The sequence below is a fragment of the Bactrocera neohumeralis genome, chromosome 2 (genome assembly GCF_024586455.1).
Source record: "Bactrocera neohumeralis isolate Rockhampton chromosome 2, APGP_CSIRO_Bneo_wtdbg2-racon-allhic-juicebox.fasta_v2, whole genome shotgun sequence".
NCBI classification, from domain to species: domain Eukaryota; kingdom Metazoa; phylum Arthropoda; class Insecta; order Diptera; family Tephritidae; genus Bactrocera; species Bactrocera neohumeralis.
This window is the reverse complement of record NC_065919.1, coordinates 17912214-17928987: the sequence shown is the minus strand read 5'-3', so window position 1 is coordinate 17928987 and position 16774 is coordinate 17912214. Positions and strand designations below refer to the sequence as shown.

The following is a 16774-nucleotide window of genomic DNA, read 5'->3' as shown; positions in this document are numbered from 1 at the left end:
CGGCTTGTTGTCCACACTTTCAGTTTGGCTGTATTTAACTTTGTGGGTTATTGTCCAGGCTATAAAATTGGTTATGTGCATTGATGAAAAAGCAATCAACTGAAGAACTTTAATTATTAGAAAAATTAAGAAGACAAGAAGTATAACAGTTAATCGGTAATCGAGTAGCTTGCTGTGCGAAAGGCTAAAACTGGTTCCTAAAATTTTATCTTAATGTACTAAATTAAATTTTCTGTGCGAAAAGGCTATAAGGCTTCAAGTGTATGAACTTCATTAAAACAGTTCCACCAATAAGCGAAGCAACTTGCATGGGTCATATTGGCTATGAATTATTGACCAATTCGATTAAACACACTATTTTGTTAAGATTTCCTTCTCTGCCAAAGGACCGTAATAGAAGCTATAAATAAGCTATTTCACAACAACTTTGAGCTTTTGACGTTTAATCAAAAAACACCAAGCTATATTTGTCAGTTGTCATCTTCCGGCTAGGGTATAAATAAAAGGGAATATTGTGGTAAATTCTAATGATCACAGAGTTGTAATTGAATTATTATTTCACTTGAGTATTTCGATCATAAATCAAAGTAGAACTATGACTTCTTTGCTAAAGCATTATATTTATAAATATCAGTATTTAAATCCGATAACTTATTATGCATTTTTCAGCCCAAAAAATATTTATTTCGATAATCTTTTAGGCTACCCTATAACAGCAATTCGTTATATTACATTAACTCAGCTTACATGATTCAGCTCTAAAGCGGTGACGTAGAATAAAAAATTCTGTTTCCTCCTAGAAATATGCTTCCATCAACGATTCAATGGCTTATGTAACAACTCTGGTACGCTTTCTCCAGCAGATGTGGAAGCCAGAACTCTCTAATGAGGTGACTTGATTTAATCAGCAAAATATTTTCAAAACAATAGCAACAAAGTCACCCTCAAACTAACACAAATTACGTGAATTGTGCTAGTGTGGCAAGTACAGGGTAGAAATATGTCAACGCTATATGAAATTAACAAGCAACATTGTTAGAATGAATTGAATTGTAAATGAGCTCGTGGCTATGGCGAGAATGACAAACGTGTCGACAGTGTTAAAATTTATTCCACACACACATACTTTTATACAAACAATACATGCTATATACTATATATGTATGTGTATATATGTAAACTGAAATTTCTAACAGTTTATGTGTGTAGTTGTGCTGGTTTAGCAAAAACAAAACCAATATCGATGGCTGTATATTATCAAGTAAATTGTTGTTGTCATTAGGTAGTCAACGGTGGTTTTCGTAATAACAATTTTCGTAATGATTGTGCTGCGGTTGAAATTCCAATGAGTTTGGGCAGAACACCGCATGCTTTTCCCTCTATAAATATACATACGTATACCATACTTGTGTAGAGTCACACTCTAAGCACTATTTATGAAACTGAGAGATTGCATAAGTGTACACTTGTGCTTATATAAATAACTTAGTAAGCATGATAATCCGTGTGCTGAATATATTTGCAGATTTGCTGAGGTTAAAATTAGATTGAAATTGATTTAGCCTTTGGGGTTTGGGTTTAACTAATATTAGTTATTAAGCTTTTATTAAAGTAACTGTATGTTACCAACCAAAAAATAAATAATTTCGTATTGATGGATGAAATAAGGGTACTCCTATTTATATGACATTATATATGGCTTCTTCAAATAAAAAAATTTTAACAAATATTGGGTAGTCGAAAAAGTTATTTCGATGTATTTTCTCAACAGATGTCGTTGCAGTCGTATATCTCCAGTGCTACCAATCACATTGTATCATGTCATATAATGGTAGAAAGATGAGATTTTAAGCTTCATTTAACTAATATTTAAATTAAATTCGGGGTAGTTGAAAAAAAGTTACAGTTGTTCAAAAATTAGTGAAAATAATAAGGAAATTCGCTACATTTTGAAATTTTTGTATAAAAAAGTGAAAAATGCCATGCAAGCCACCAATGAAATTTGGAAAGTTTACGGAGACGATGCTGTGTTCTTGTAGCACAACAATGGTTCGCTCGCTTTCGTTCTGGAAATTTCGATGTGAAAGATGCACCTCGTTCTGTTCCACCTATCGTTTGAAAAAGTGGATGAAATTATGGAAAAGATTGACCCGGCCCATCACATAAGCAGATATGACATCGCTAAGTAACTTTACATTCACCATCAAACAGTTTTGAACCATTTAAAAAGGCTGGCTACAAATAGCAACTCAACGTTTGGGTACCACATGAATTGTTTGTTGAAAATGTTATGGACCAAATGATCATCCGCGATTCTTTGCTGAAGCGAACTGAAATTGAACCATTTCTGAAGTGAATGGTAACAAGAGATGAAAAATGGACCAAATACGACAATAATGTGCGAAAATAAACCTGGTCCAAGCGTGGTGAAGCTCAACAAATGGTCGCAAAAGCAGTATTGATGCCTCGAAAGGTTATGCTGAGTGTTTGGTAGGATTGGAAAGGAGCTGCTCCAGCCTGTTCGAACGATTGATTCTACATTTTACTGTCAATAACTAATGAGATTAAAGCAAGCAATCGAAAACAACGGCTAGAATTGATCAACAGAAAAAGCTTCGTCTTTCATCAGAACAACGCTAGACCACACACCTCTTTGATGACTCGGCAAAAACTGGGAGAGCTTGGCTGGGAAGTTTTGATGCATCCACCATATAGCCCTGACCTTGCACCATCGGACTACCATTTGTTTCGGTCAATGTAGAACTCCTTTTATTGAGTAAAGTTGGTTTTAAGAGAAGCCTGTGAAAATTACTTGTCGCAGGTTTTCGCCGAGAAACCAGAAAAGTTTTACACTGTTGGAATAATGCCTCTAGCGGAAAAATGGCAAAAAGTGATCCACCAAAATGGCACATATTTGGTTCATTAAAGTTTATTATAAATATCAAAAAAAAAATGAAGTTGAAATTGATTAAAAATACGAAAAGACTTTTTCAACTACACAATATATCATTTGCAGGATCTCCAAAGTTTTCTTGCGGGTTCAAAAAACGTCATGGCAAACTAAGTAAAGCTATTTTCGATACAAAGATAAATATTAAGCCAATCAGTAACTTTTTCTGTGCCCATATACACCATCCTAAATGTAGGCAACATTTGCCATTTTGTTGAAGAACAAGCATGAAATTGTGAGTTGAAAGTGTGCTTTAAAATAAGTTGTCTATGAAAAATTTAATATTTTTTATTTTAATTTTTTATTTTTTTGGTTAATGGTTCTTGAAAAAAATGGTTAATGCACTTACGTACAGATATGGGACAGAAGAAGTCATATTTGGTGTTTTATAAAGTGAAAGTCTTACCCTAACAACCCTATGAACATTTTCGGAGTTATATTCATAATTTTGCAGACAAATTAATCAAAATACAGGGTTCAGTTAATATTAGTGAAATATAATTTTAAATTTACTAAACATTTTAGCTTCAAATCAAAAAGAATTTTAAGAAAATTTTCCAAAAAAGGTATCTAAATAACAATTTACGGTGTGAAGTTATTTAAAAATATTTACTGTAATTCCGAAAAAAATTATCTTCCTTATTTCAGTTAAATAAATCTTGTCAAATCGTTTAGTTTTTGGCAGCAATGCGCAAGCAAATATTTTTATTTATTTGCTCATCTGCTCAATGTGCGGTCACACACCTACATATATAAGTATAACTCACTCCAGAATGCAGCAGCGCGGTTTATCTAACATTGTTGTTGTTTTCTAAGCGCTGCATAAATTTCAGTTGCAACAAAATTGCATAACAGCAACGTATGCAAGGTTATGAATACATATGTATATATATAGACGTACATAAATATTAAATATATGCAATACTGTGCAACGTTGCCAGCTTACCTGTCTTTATCTGATGATTTATAGCCGGAACTACCTGTAAGCAGAAATAAAATGGTTAGCAAAAAATGTGAGAAAAAATATTGAAAATATTTAAACGCAGCATCGAAAGAGAGTAAAGCAAATGAGAGAAAAGGAATATGTAAACATTCTTTTTTGTTATGGAAATTTGCATGGAAAGTCCAAGTGTTATAGTTGGGGGAAAGCCACTTTTTATATGTGTTAGTATGTATATTAGGGAACCTATTAAATGAAAATCGTGATCGTTTTCGGTGTAGTAATATTTCTTGGTCTTTGCACAGGATCGTTCAATACTAGCGCATAGGGCGTTCTTATGACAGGTAAATCTATGTAAGGGAACGAGCCTCAAATTATATGCAGCCAATGGTCTCTACTTCGATAGCAATGTCCAATAATTGAGGCATGATTCATGTTATGAAAAGATTTTATGTAAAATGTTAGTCTCGATTCAAAAAGATTTAGATATGGCTGAGAGGTTCAGCTTTAGACTTCGGACCTCTTAGTATTGACTAAATCAATATATTTAAGAATTGAAATCAATTTTCTATTTCAAGTTTGGATACTAAGGGGTTATATCCACTTAAGACTTCAAAACATCGATATTTTTCAATTTATACTTGTATTTCGAGTGATTATGTTTTTGAAAAAATTTCCTGAAAATTTGAAGTAAATCCAGGAATTAGTTTCGGAGACATGAGCGTATTTGAAAAAAATTCTAACTTAGTGTAGCCGGTTTTCGAAATTTGAAAAGCGTTTTCCTCGAAATTTTGCTTTTAGAGACAGTTGAATCGATCGGCTTAAAATTTTCATACGAATGATTTAGATATATTGGGTAGTCGAAAAAGTCTTATCTTATTTTTAATCAAACTTCAAATTATTTTTTTAAATTTATAATAAACTTTAATAAGCCAAATATGTAAAATTTTGGTCGTCCACTTTTTCCATTTTTCTGCTAGAGACATTATTCCAACAGTGTAAAACTTTTCTGGTTTCCCGGCGAAAAGTGCGACTACTAATTTTCACAGGCTTCTCTTCAAGCCAACTTTATTCTATTAAGGGAGTTCTGCATTGAACGAAACCAAGTGTAGTCCGATGGTGCAAGGTCAGGGCTATATGGTGGCTGCATCAAACCTTCCCAGCCAAGCTCTCCCAGTTTTTGTCGAATCATCAAAGAGGTGTGTGGTCTAGCGTTGTCCTGATGGAAGACGAAGCCCTTTCTGCTGATCAGTTTTTGATTTTTCCGATTGCTTGCTTCAATCTCATCAGTTGTTGACAGTAAAATGTGTAATTAATCTTTCGACCAAGTTGGAGCAGCTAATAGTGGATGATTCACGTTTTCAGCAAAGAATCGCTGATGTTAATTCGGTCCATCAAATTTTCCACAGACAATTCATGTGGTACCCAAACGTTGAGTTTCCTTTTGTAGCCAGCCTTTTTCAAACGGTTCAAAACTGTTTGATGGTGAATGTAAAGTGGTTCGGGTCAATCTTTTCCATAATTTCATCGACTTTTTCAAACGATAGGTCGAACAGAACGCGGTGCATCTTTCACATCGAAATTTCCGGAACGGAACAGTGAACCATAGTTGTGTTACATGAACTGATACAGCATCGTCTCCGTAAACTTCACAAACTTCTTTGGTGGCTGGCATGGCATTCTTCACTTTTTTATACAAGAGTTTCAAAATATATTTGAACAGCTGTAACTTTTTTGTAACTTCCCCTAATTTAATAATTATTATTTTTTGGTTAAATGAAGCTTAGAATCTCACCTTTCCAACACTATATGGTTTGACACAATGTGATTGGTAGCACTGGAGATATACGACTACAACGACATCTAATGACAAAATACGAAAGGCTTTTTCGACTTCCCAAAATATAAGTATCTTAATGATCAGCGTGACGATTTGAGTCGATTTAGTTATGTCGGTCTGTCTGTATATACGCCCAATAGTGCCTCAGTACACGAGATTTCGATCTGAAATTGTACACACTTTCTTTTCTCTCCAAGCGGCTGCTTATTTGCCCGGACCCGCCGATATCGGACCACAATAGCATATAAGTAGCTACTTATAAACCGAACGCTTGGAATCAAGTACTTGGAAAACTTTTTTGTTTAACGAGATATCTTCATGGTAGTATTAATAAGAATAATATTGAAGCCTATAAAATTTGATATACTGCCTTTTATAACTTTAAGAACAGCCCTAATACACACATTTAATACTTTTTTCCTACGATAAATTGCTTTTCTAAAAAAATTTGTAAAAATTAGTTGTTATCTGTCGTTGACTTACTCACACTCGTATGTGTGCAATTGTATGGTACATATGCATATGTGTATGTGAGTATATATGTATGTACTGCTAGTTTTGCGTTAGCTTATCCCTGTTGATAGATTAGTGTATAGCAGTCAGCTATGTTGCAAAAATTTTGAGCATCGCAGCTGATGCTTCTTGCTACAAACATGCATGTATTTAAATACATATGTGCTTACATACATATATATATGCCCATATACATTAATTCTTATATAAATATATACTTATATACTTGTGCTATCAGAACAAATACTACGCAATGGAATTTGTGCGGAGGCATACACGAGTACCAGCAGACTTTGACACATGTTTCAACAGCTGAGTTTTGAGTTGTGGCGTTGCACGTAAAACTATTTCCTGAATTAAGGTAGTTATTGTACACCGTTTTTGGTGGGTAAATTAAATTGGACAAGCGCAGTAGTCAACGAACGTAGGCATGAAATACAATGCCTCTATATCTATGTATTCACATACATATATACATTCATACCTACGAACGTGTAGCTGTGAAATGTTCACGGATATTATTTCTAGCTTTGAGAGTTTGGAGGCTTTTGTGGAAACGCCATTGCGCAAATTGACAGGTTGATTGACAGTTAAGGAATTAGTGCTGCCACCTCGATTGATAAGACACACAGTACACAAGGGATTCGAAATTCTGGATTTGAAGCCGTGTTTTGAAGCGCATACAATAACTTAAGCTATTTTCGGCTTCAGGAATAATTTATTTTCAGTTTATAGTTTTATCAAAGGATGCTTTTTGCAAACTTGGATGAAACGATTCTCTATACAAATATTTTCAGTGTTGCATTGAGCGTTCAGGGCTCGAAGAAGAAAGCTTAAATTAATGAAAAATTGAAATCAAATTGGAATTTTTTCTGACGTTAAAAAAGCTCAATGTTTCTTAGAATATAATTTTTTGGGGTATTGGATTCAGACTAATTCCTAGATCGATTATTTTGAACAGACTTTACCTTTTTTCACACAAGCGCGCATTGTTATCAGGAAAGAAGGTCGCTGAATTTCTGTAATGTACCTCATAGACCATCTGAAATATTCAAGAAAAACTCAGCCACGGGTACCACGTATTCGGTATAAAGAGGCATGAAAATTTATGGCCTAAATTCGAATATTTTTGGATGGCATGGCTTGAGTTTAGTTCTGATAATAAGAAAATGTTACGATATTTTCAGGCAGATATTCCAGAGAGAAATTGAAGCATGAGCTACTCAATTTTGTGCCAACAGTTCATAAGCTACGTGCCATTTGTCTGAAGGAGGTGATTTCATTGTTTTTAAAGTCTACAATTTAATTTCATTATATCAAGTTGATAATAAAATAAACACTTCCAATAGTTTGTGGCAGCTTGTCACTGCAACGAAGTCAATGACCGCGAAATGCCGCCACGTCAACAGCTGCCATGGTCGTCTTGGTGTGCGCGATAAGAGCAACGGCAATTGACGCAGTGACTGGACGTTACAACGCAGTAAAATAGCGATGATAGGAGTCCGACGACGACGACGACGACGACGATGACGATAAGCGGAAACGGAAATGGCGAATGACGGTATGGCGAATGGCTGCAGCATAGCCGCAAGCGAAAGCGGAAACGCCCTGACGACGCAAACAAAACAATATGAAGCAGCTGAACGGAGGTGACATAAGGAAGTGCAACGGCAACAACAACAATAACAATAACAAATTTTTAAAGAGCCTGCCTGTTATAATGACGACTACAAAAGCACCATAAGCGCACTGGCACCGTTGGCACCGCAACAAATGGTGGACAGCGAATGACCGAACGCTGGGCGTAAGCGCAAATTTGCGCTCTTTTCTTTGTGAGTGGCGCGGCACGAAATTTCCCTTTACTAGCTGCGGGCAATTTTCTTTTTATTTAATGTGACTGAAGAGGTATTAATGAAAATTTTATGGCACAATGCATTGTTCTTCCGCCTTTGTTGTGGACATTTTTGTACCTTTTATATTTTATTATTTATTTTATTATTTATTTTCGATATTTTTGTCTTTATACCCTGAACAGGGTATATTATGTTTCTTACAAAGTTTGTAACACCCAAAAAGTAGCTTCAAAGACCCAATAAAGTACATAGTTATATGAATAATCAGCGTAATATTTGCACACGACCTTTTCTGTCCAAGAATCTGCTCATTTGTCAAAACCGCAGATATCAGTTCACTATGCTATATAGCTGCCATACAAACTAACCAATCAAATGTAAGTTTTTGTATGAAAAACTTTCTTAATTTACAAGAAATCATTTCGAAATTTTACACAGATAATTTTTTAAACTAACAGTACATTCTGTAAACAAATTGTTCAAATTGGTCTATTATAGCATATAGCTGCCATACAAACTGACCAATCAAAATTAAGTTCTTGTATGAAAAACTTTCTTATTTTACAAGAAATCATTACGAAATTTTACACAGATAATTTTTTAAACTAACAGTACATTCTGTAAACAAATTGTTCAAATTGGTCTATTATAGCATATAGCTGCCATACAAACTGACCAATCAAAATTAAGTTCTTGTATGAAAAACTTTCTTATTTTACAAGAAATCATTACGAAATTTTACACAGATAATTTTTTAAACTAACAGTACATTCTGTAAACAAATTGTTCAAATTGGTCTATTATAGCATATAGCTGTCATACAAACTGACCAATCAAAATTAAGCTCATGTGTGGTGAACTTTTTTATTTGACAAGATATCTTCACAAAATTTGACAGAGATTATTTCTCAAACCAGCGCTATAATAATACGAACAAATTTTTTAGATCGGATCACTATAGCAAATAGCTACCATACAAACTGACCGATTAAAATTAAGTTTTTGTATGCAAAACTTTTTTATTTGACAAAATGATCGAACAAAATCAAAATAGAAATGTGTTTATACCCTTTTATGCTATAGAAAAATACAACAGTGAAGGGTATTGAAGCACATGCTCATTTTTATTTACTTTTCTGAACGTTTTTATTTCATATTTTGGGGCTACACAAAGCATTCGTGTGTGTGTGTGTGTGCGTAACACAACGGCAGCAAAGGGTGTCTGGCGTTGTAGCGAAAATATGCTGCCGTAAAGCACACACTAAAGTTCGCTGTGAAATGAAAGCTTAGTTACCGGAAAAGTTGAATTTTAAACAAATTTTCGCCTGCGCATTTCATATATTTTTGTTGTTGCTTTGTCTATGCTCATGCCTCATGCTTTTCCTTTCAAATATTATTATTTTGCATTTTTGCTAGCATTGTTGTTGTATGCGGCGTTGTTTTTGTAATTAGCGCCAACACAACCGGAGGCAGTGCAAATGGCAGCAAAAGCAAAGTACCGGAAAAATAACGGACAGTGTGCGGCGAGCAAGCGAAATCAGCATAACGGTTGGCATAAGTTGATGTGGTTGTTGTTGTTGCTGTTGTTTTATTTTTGGTACTGCTACGTGTACATCTAACTGTTTAAATAGGAGTGTAATGCTTTAAGGTTGCGCTTCCCTTGCTATTGCTATTTTACAACAGTTGTTGTTGTTTTTGTTTTGTTTTTGCATTTAGCGCCATCGTGCAAGTAATTAATAAAAGGTATTTGTGCTGTTAATTGTTTGTGCTAATGTTAATTTCGTTATTCGCATTTTTTCGCTTTACACTCAATTATTGTTGCTGTTGCTTTTATTCTGCTCTTTCCGCATTCTCACTCAGCATTCATTTGCACGCGCCAAAAACCCTTCACATTCACTGCGCACATTGCCATGCATTTTCGAATGCCATTTCGAATGCTATTTTCAGTACCATTTACATTTGATTTCTCTCTTTTTCGCTCTTTTTCCGCTTACAAACAGTTCATTAATAAATAAATGAGCAAAAAGTCGCAAATAAATAACGTTAACAACAAGCAAAACTGTAATCAACAGCGCATAACCAACCGTTGGCGAGTGCAAACTTGAAAACTTTTAATAAATGATTGTTGTAAATTTTGTTTTCACAACAAAAGCTTATATATCGCGATATATTGATTGCTTGTTGGGGGAGCACCCACAATTTAAAGCTAAATTTTCCATATATCCAGAGAGAAAAACTGTTCGTAATTGAAAATTTGGATTTTGAACTTCAATGCGACCCAACGTTAGTAATCGTTAGTATATAACTAACGGTTGTATGTAAGCGTATTAAAGAGAAAGGAGTCATGTGAAGAAGTTCACGCAAATGAGGAAAGTTCGCTGAGTGCCATTGACTTGTGATTCTTTTACATATGGCTCAATCTGTACATGACTTTCGGTCTTAGACCAAGTAACCTCTGGGTAACCAAAGAACAACCATTTGAAGGCGGTCTAAAGTGAGAAAGCAAACCATCATTTTACAGGGTTGTGCGCTGGGTTTGAGACCCACCACGTAAAAACGACCCCAATGAAAAGGAAAGAACAGCCTCGGATGAGACAACCCTTCTGATCGACTTCGCCGGAGCTCGAAATATGGTGATCTGTGGTACTAGATTTCAGCACAGGAAAATTCACCAAGCTACCTGGCTGTCTACGGTTAATTGGAAGACACGTCTCCAATGTTCTAGACGTGTGTACGCTCTGTGGTCGTAAAATCGACTCGGACCATTATCTTGTTGCAGCCAAGATATGCACCCGCCTCTGTGCAGCAAAAAATGCAAGTCAACAAACTCAAAGAAGGTTCGACGTCAACAAGCTGCAATCACAAGAGAAAGATGAATGATTTCCACCTCGTCTTGCACTCCTGCTCTCTGAGGGCACTTGTCAGCAACTTGGTATAAGGGAACTGTGTTGAGGCATTTCATGCTCCTCACGTACAGCTGCAAACGAAACCATTGGATTTCGGAAAATATAAAAGAACAGCTGGTAGAACAAGGAGTGTCGCGTCGCAGTGGAGAAAAAGCTAAGCAGTCTGCTCCTCACAACATTACAATCGACTACAACACGTGCGGGATGGGGTAGATACCGAGAGCTGAAGATGGAAGCGCGAAATGTATAAATACAAGGAGCTTGACAAGCTGGCCGTCAGACAACTAACAGGAGGATTCAAGTTCGGTGCATACTGTTGTAGAATCCCTGGAGGTGGTGTAGTGATTGATGCCCAGAGCATACTAAAATTAATGGAAGTGAAAGCATAACACAAGGAGATGGTGATTGCCCAAACCGATGACGACGGAGCAGACGTTCCATTGCCCGACTATGAAGAAGTTCGAATAGCAATTACCCGCCTGAAGAACAACAAAGCGGTGGGGGCCGATGGATTGCTGGCCGAGCTATTCAAAAAGGGCGGCGAAGAACTGATAAGGAGCATACATCAGCTTCTTTGTAAAATCTGGTCGGACGAAAGCATGCCCAATGATTGGAATTTAAGTGTACTCTACCTAATCCACAAAAAGGGAAACCATCTAGACAAAGCGACTCCCTTTCGTAAAACTTTAAGCAATTGAGAAGTAAAGTCCTCTCTTGACAAACAAAAACCAAACTGTATATAGTAAGTTACTCGTTATTCCCATCCTGCTATATAGCGCAGAGGCATGGACGATGACAACATCTGATGAGTCGACGTTACAAGTTTTCGAGAGAAAGTTTCTGCGGAAGATTTATGGTCTTTTGCGCATTGGCGCGCCGAATACCGCATTCGATGGAACGATGAGCTGTACGAGTTATACGACGACATTGACAAAGTTCAGCGAATTAAGAGACAACCACACTCATATGACTAGTGATTCGCCAGTAAGTCATGAATCAATGTTGTCCAAATAAAATATACATACCTCAAATTATTATCACCATGCATAATTTGGATGTAATATGCGTTTTGATACGGATATTTAGTATTAGCGTGACCTATTGGAAAGCAATAGCGCGGCTTCGTTTAAGCTGGTATGCATTCTCTTCGATAGCATAGTTGATATACAGGCCTTTAGCTCATTGAGTGCATGATGTGACTAGCAGTAGCTTCAAGCTACTTCTATATTAAACTTGTCTAATTGCATGGCCACAGAGGAATCGTGGGAAATTGTAACGCCGATAACCTTTGCCAGAAAAGGCATCCTTACCAAAATTCCATAAGCATGAGAACAATCACGCGTTTCTCCGGTCAAGCTTTGGTTACTGTGATTACACCTGTGGCGTTGCGAAAGGCTTCTGGCCCAGGATGGAACAGAAAAAGCCCATTTAACTGCTATCTCTCTGCAAGGCTGTCATCGCCACATTGCTAGGCATCCTAACGAGCTGACACTGTCCCATTGACACTCACTCGATGAGGCTAATATTTTGTAGGACGCAAATTGTCAAAGTTACAATGAGGAAGAGGAAGATGACATGAAAATATTTAGATACTTTCTTCTTTAATGTCGAGCTTTCGCCAGACTAAAGTCGAAGCATCTCGGTTATCATACTTTTTATGAACCCGTCGAGTTTTCTAAAATTTATATTGGGTAGTCGAGTCTTGTAGTCTTTTCCTATTTCTAATCAAACTTCAACTTACTTTTTTCATATTTACACTAATAAATAAATAAATAAACAAATATGTAGCATTTTGGTTGACCACTCTTTGCCAAAATATTAACCGTCTAAAAAAATTTGTGGCAGCCTCTAGGCGTTTTCACGGTCTTTTAAATCCGTACGTAGGATTTCTGATCATCACAACGGACAGGCGTCTCTAGCCGTCCAAATGGGATTATTTGTGGTCTCTAGAGAAATAAGCCTATTTACATTAACCTTACCAATGAATCCCAAAGTAGAACAGTGATTTCTCCGCTTTTCGAAGTTAGCCTCCGAATTCATAATATTTGCCTTCGAATTTCGAAATTAATATACAGAATATTATAGGGATAGTATTGTGTATCATGAAAAAATGTGTCTATTCCTCACTTATTGTACAGATGCATTACTCAAGGGGGCACCAGCACCAAGCATGAAGTAATTTCTTTTAATTTACAACACTTAAAGGAAATGCTTTCGAAGGTGCGAACGACAGCGTAATATAAGCATTTAATAACTAAAGGCATCTACCAAAATAAAATTTCTTGAAATTATTTCTTTTGAGTCAAGCAAATTTATTTGTTTCCTTTTACTCCGCATATGATTAATTAATACGTTCTACTTATGCGCGTGTAAGAAGCATTTTAATTAAAAATACTTGAAATACTTGAGAGCGAAGTGGGAAATGGCAAAAATGGCAATTGGCGTTGCAGCAAGGAATCAATTCGTCGATGCAGCAAAAATGCACAGAAATGCACACTTGCACATAATTATTTCTTGTTGAGGGCGTATGCACTGCGGGGTGCTGTGCCAAGATTTAAACAGCGAAAAAATGCTAATTAAATGCGTGTGTGTGTGAAGAGAAGACATATGTACATATATACATAAGAATGGCAGAAGTTGTTAATAAAAATGTTTTATTGTATGTATATTTGTGTGTATGTGTCTGTGAATGTGTGTTATGATGTACTTTATGTATAATGTAGTTTTGTATGCATAATTTATAGTTAACTATATACACACGTCATATACATACATGTGTGTGTATGTGTGTGCCGTGTGATTGTAGTAAAAATGCTTGTTAAAATAGCGCAACTCTTCGCATTGGCGGGCAGCAAAAGTACTTACCTTTGAAGCAGCATTTTTTGCTGCGCACCGCATAAATGCAGAGACAGATTAATATGAGTATCGCGGCCAGGCAGCCGCCAGCGATGCCGAGCAAATAGCTCATCTCCAGTGGTTCTGTTGTGTTGATTGGTTGGTTGGCGGGCATAAGCGTTGGCGTTGACGATGACCAAAATAGTGCCATGATGGCAGCAACAGCAGGTATGCGTTGTTGATTATTTTATTGTTGTTTTCGGCATTTATAACGACGAAAGCGTGTACGGCAACGGCAAGCGTCCAAAAGCGGTTTTCAGGCAAAATTCGCAGCATTACGCCAATTTTAATATATATTTTTAGCGAAATAATGTTGTTGTTGTTATTGGTAGTATTCATTGCGGTTATCGCCGACGTCCGTATTTATTTATTTATTTAATGTATATTTGAGTTGAAAATTAAAATTGTGTTCCACACAGTCCAGTTTAACAGCGTAGATGATGAGGAAGAATGCGTGCGCGAAATGTACAAAGAAAATATTTTTTTATTGAATTTGTTAAAATTAAAAAAAAAACAAGAAAATTACAAGAAAAACTATTGGTATTTGTTATTTATGTAGTGAAAGGTAGATGAGAGATAAGAGAAAAGTGCTAGCTACTATAGTTGTTCATGCAAAATGTTGCTCATACGCAGTGGCATTGACATAAAACTTGTGCGTAAAAGCTCAAAGGAAAATATAAAATTTATAAAAAAAAAAAATTAATCAATTTAATTAGATTGCATTCTATTTGATTGTTGTTTTTGTTATAGCGGCGGAAAACATTTCTGCAGTAATTTTAAGGAATGGATTCAGATTTGACAGTTCTTGGTCGGATAAAAATCTGTGTTCGCTGCGGTTACTTAGATTCGACTGTAGTTTGTACTCTATATAAATAAATATAAAGTCTCATAAAGTTTTAATATAACGATTCGAAAACATAATTGATTGTAAATGTGTAAACTCATTTTTGTATGAAATCCAACCACAATTTTTTTAAACAAGTCTAAAAATTTATATTTTTACAATTTTACGATGCTTTACGACGGGTTGTGAGTACCCCAATAATAATAAATGAAAAAAATGTAGGCATGCAATATGTTACTCATACGCCCAGGTAAACAATTTTATTAACAAAGGTGTCGTTATTTTCGTTTATTATGAAATATTTCTTATTTAGCTACTAGATTTTAAGAAATTAGAATTTTTTGTATTCAGTTGATTTAAAAAAACTGAATAATCAAAGAATTTAGCAAATTTAGCAAGCCAAATATTGCTCATACGCAGCGTTGAGCTTGAGTGCAAGAATTGTTTTTAACAGTTTATATTTAAAATACGGCTATCATTGGAATCTGTATGCCACCAATGCTTTTTACTTTTTTTTTTGCGACAAGCAAAACTAGATATCGTCACCTAAAATGCAAAACAACGTATCTTCAAAAAAATCTAAATTGAGTTGTTTATTGCTTACGCTTCACTACATCATATTACTTAGATGTAGAATAAAATTTTCAGCTCCTACTTAGATATAATGAATGTATAATTATTTTCTAACCAAACTGCTGTTAGACATAACCAAAGTATAACCACTTTATAACCAATACTAAAATTTTGTTTCAATTTAAGTGCTTTCTATTATATAATTTTTCTTTCGCCTGTAATCTTATGGAAAATGATGTCACGCTATTTTGCATTTTAGGTGACGATATACTATACAAAAATGTAGACTAAAAATTACTCATACGCACCGCTGGCACTTTAATACGGGTTTTGACCATATGTTGCACAAAATATTAATTTTTTTTTTCAGCAAAGCTAATGTGTTTTTAGATTTATGCTCTTCAGTAAATTATATTAACATTTTTTATGACAGCTTTTGACTGCCTTGTTTAACATGCAAAATGACGCTCATACGCCTTGGCAAACTTTTTTATATAAAGCTTTGGTGTCAGCAGAGTTTTAATTTTTTGAATAAATTAGTCAAAAGATATTAACTTTAATAATTAGAAAACAAAAAATAAACAAGGAAAACCGTTACTTCTTCTGAACTTAAGCTATAACACTCTTCACAGCTGCATTTCCTATAACAACTAATACTAAGTATATGTGTGACTAAATCTGAAAACGTTAACGGTCAACGAAAAACATTTTCTAGTTCTTTCTAGCCACATTGTGGGACAAAAATTTCCTTCAAGTCGAATTAAGGTTACCTAATAAGGAAAAAATCGTAAATGAACTACTTTATCTGAATTTTGATCAACAGTTTGTAAGGCAGCTATATGCTATAGTGATCCGATCTGAACAATATGTTCAGAGATTGTAGCACTCTCTTGGACAATAAACCGTGGTAAATTTGGTGGAGATTTCTTATCTAATAAAAAATTCTCCATAGAAGGACTTGATTTTGAGCGATCACTTTGTATAGAAACTATATGCTTTGGTTATCCGATCTGAACAATATGTTCGAAACATTGTAGCATTGTGTTAGGCAATAAACCACGCCAAATTTTGTAAAGATTTCTCGACCGCTAAAAAGTTTTCCATACACGGACTTGATTTCGAACGATCAGTTTATATGGCAGCTATCTCCCATGATGATCCGATATTAATGATTTTCACAAATGAGCGGGCTATTGTCAGAAAAAAAAACGTGTGTGAAATTTCAGATCGACGGCTCAATAACTGAGCGAGTAGCTCGCTTATATACAAAGTATCGCTCATACGCCCTGACAACGAAATAATTATTTAGTAGTGCATTGTGATTAAGTTTCGTTCCACTCACGCGCTTCATAAACTATAATTTTATTTAAGCTCTTGCACTCTCCATTATAATCTTCATTATTTATGTCAGTTTAGCACGTAAATGACAGCAAGAAAGCACGAATTAAGCATCTAAAAAT

The 16774-nt window shown here is 35.3% G+C and overlaps 1 protein-coding gene across 3 annotated transcripts in view; it reads right to left on the bottom strand.

Moving 5' to 3' along the window:
- The window catches only part of LOC126751024 (kin of IRRE-like protein 2), a 513287-nt gene that overhangs the window by 94536 nt on the left and 401977 nt on the right, over positions 1–16774 (bottom strand). For all 3 annotated transcript variants that reach the window (XM_050460920.1, XM_050460921.1, XM_050460923.1), the window contains exons 13-14: positions 13868–13981; positions 3897–3930 (exon numbers count right to left, since the gene is read on the bottom strand). In XM_050460920.1, the coding sequence (XP_050316877.1) occupies positions 3897–3930; positions 13868–13981 (148 nt within the window). The remainder of the gene's footprint in view (positions 1–3896; positions 3931–13867; positions 13982–16774) is intronic.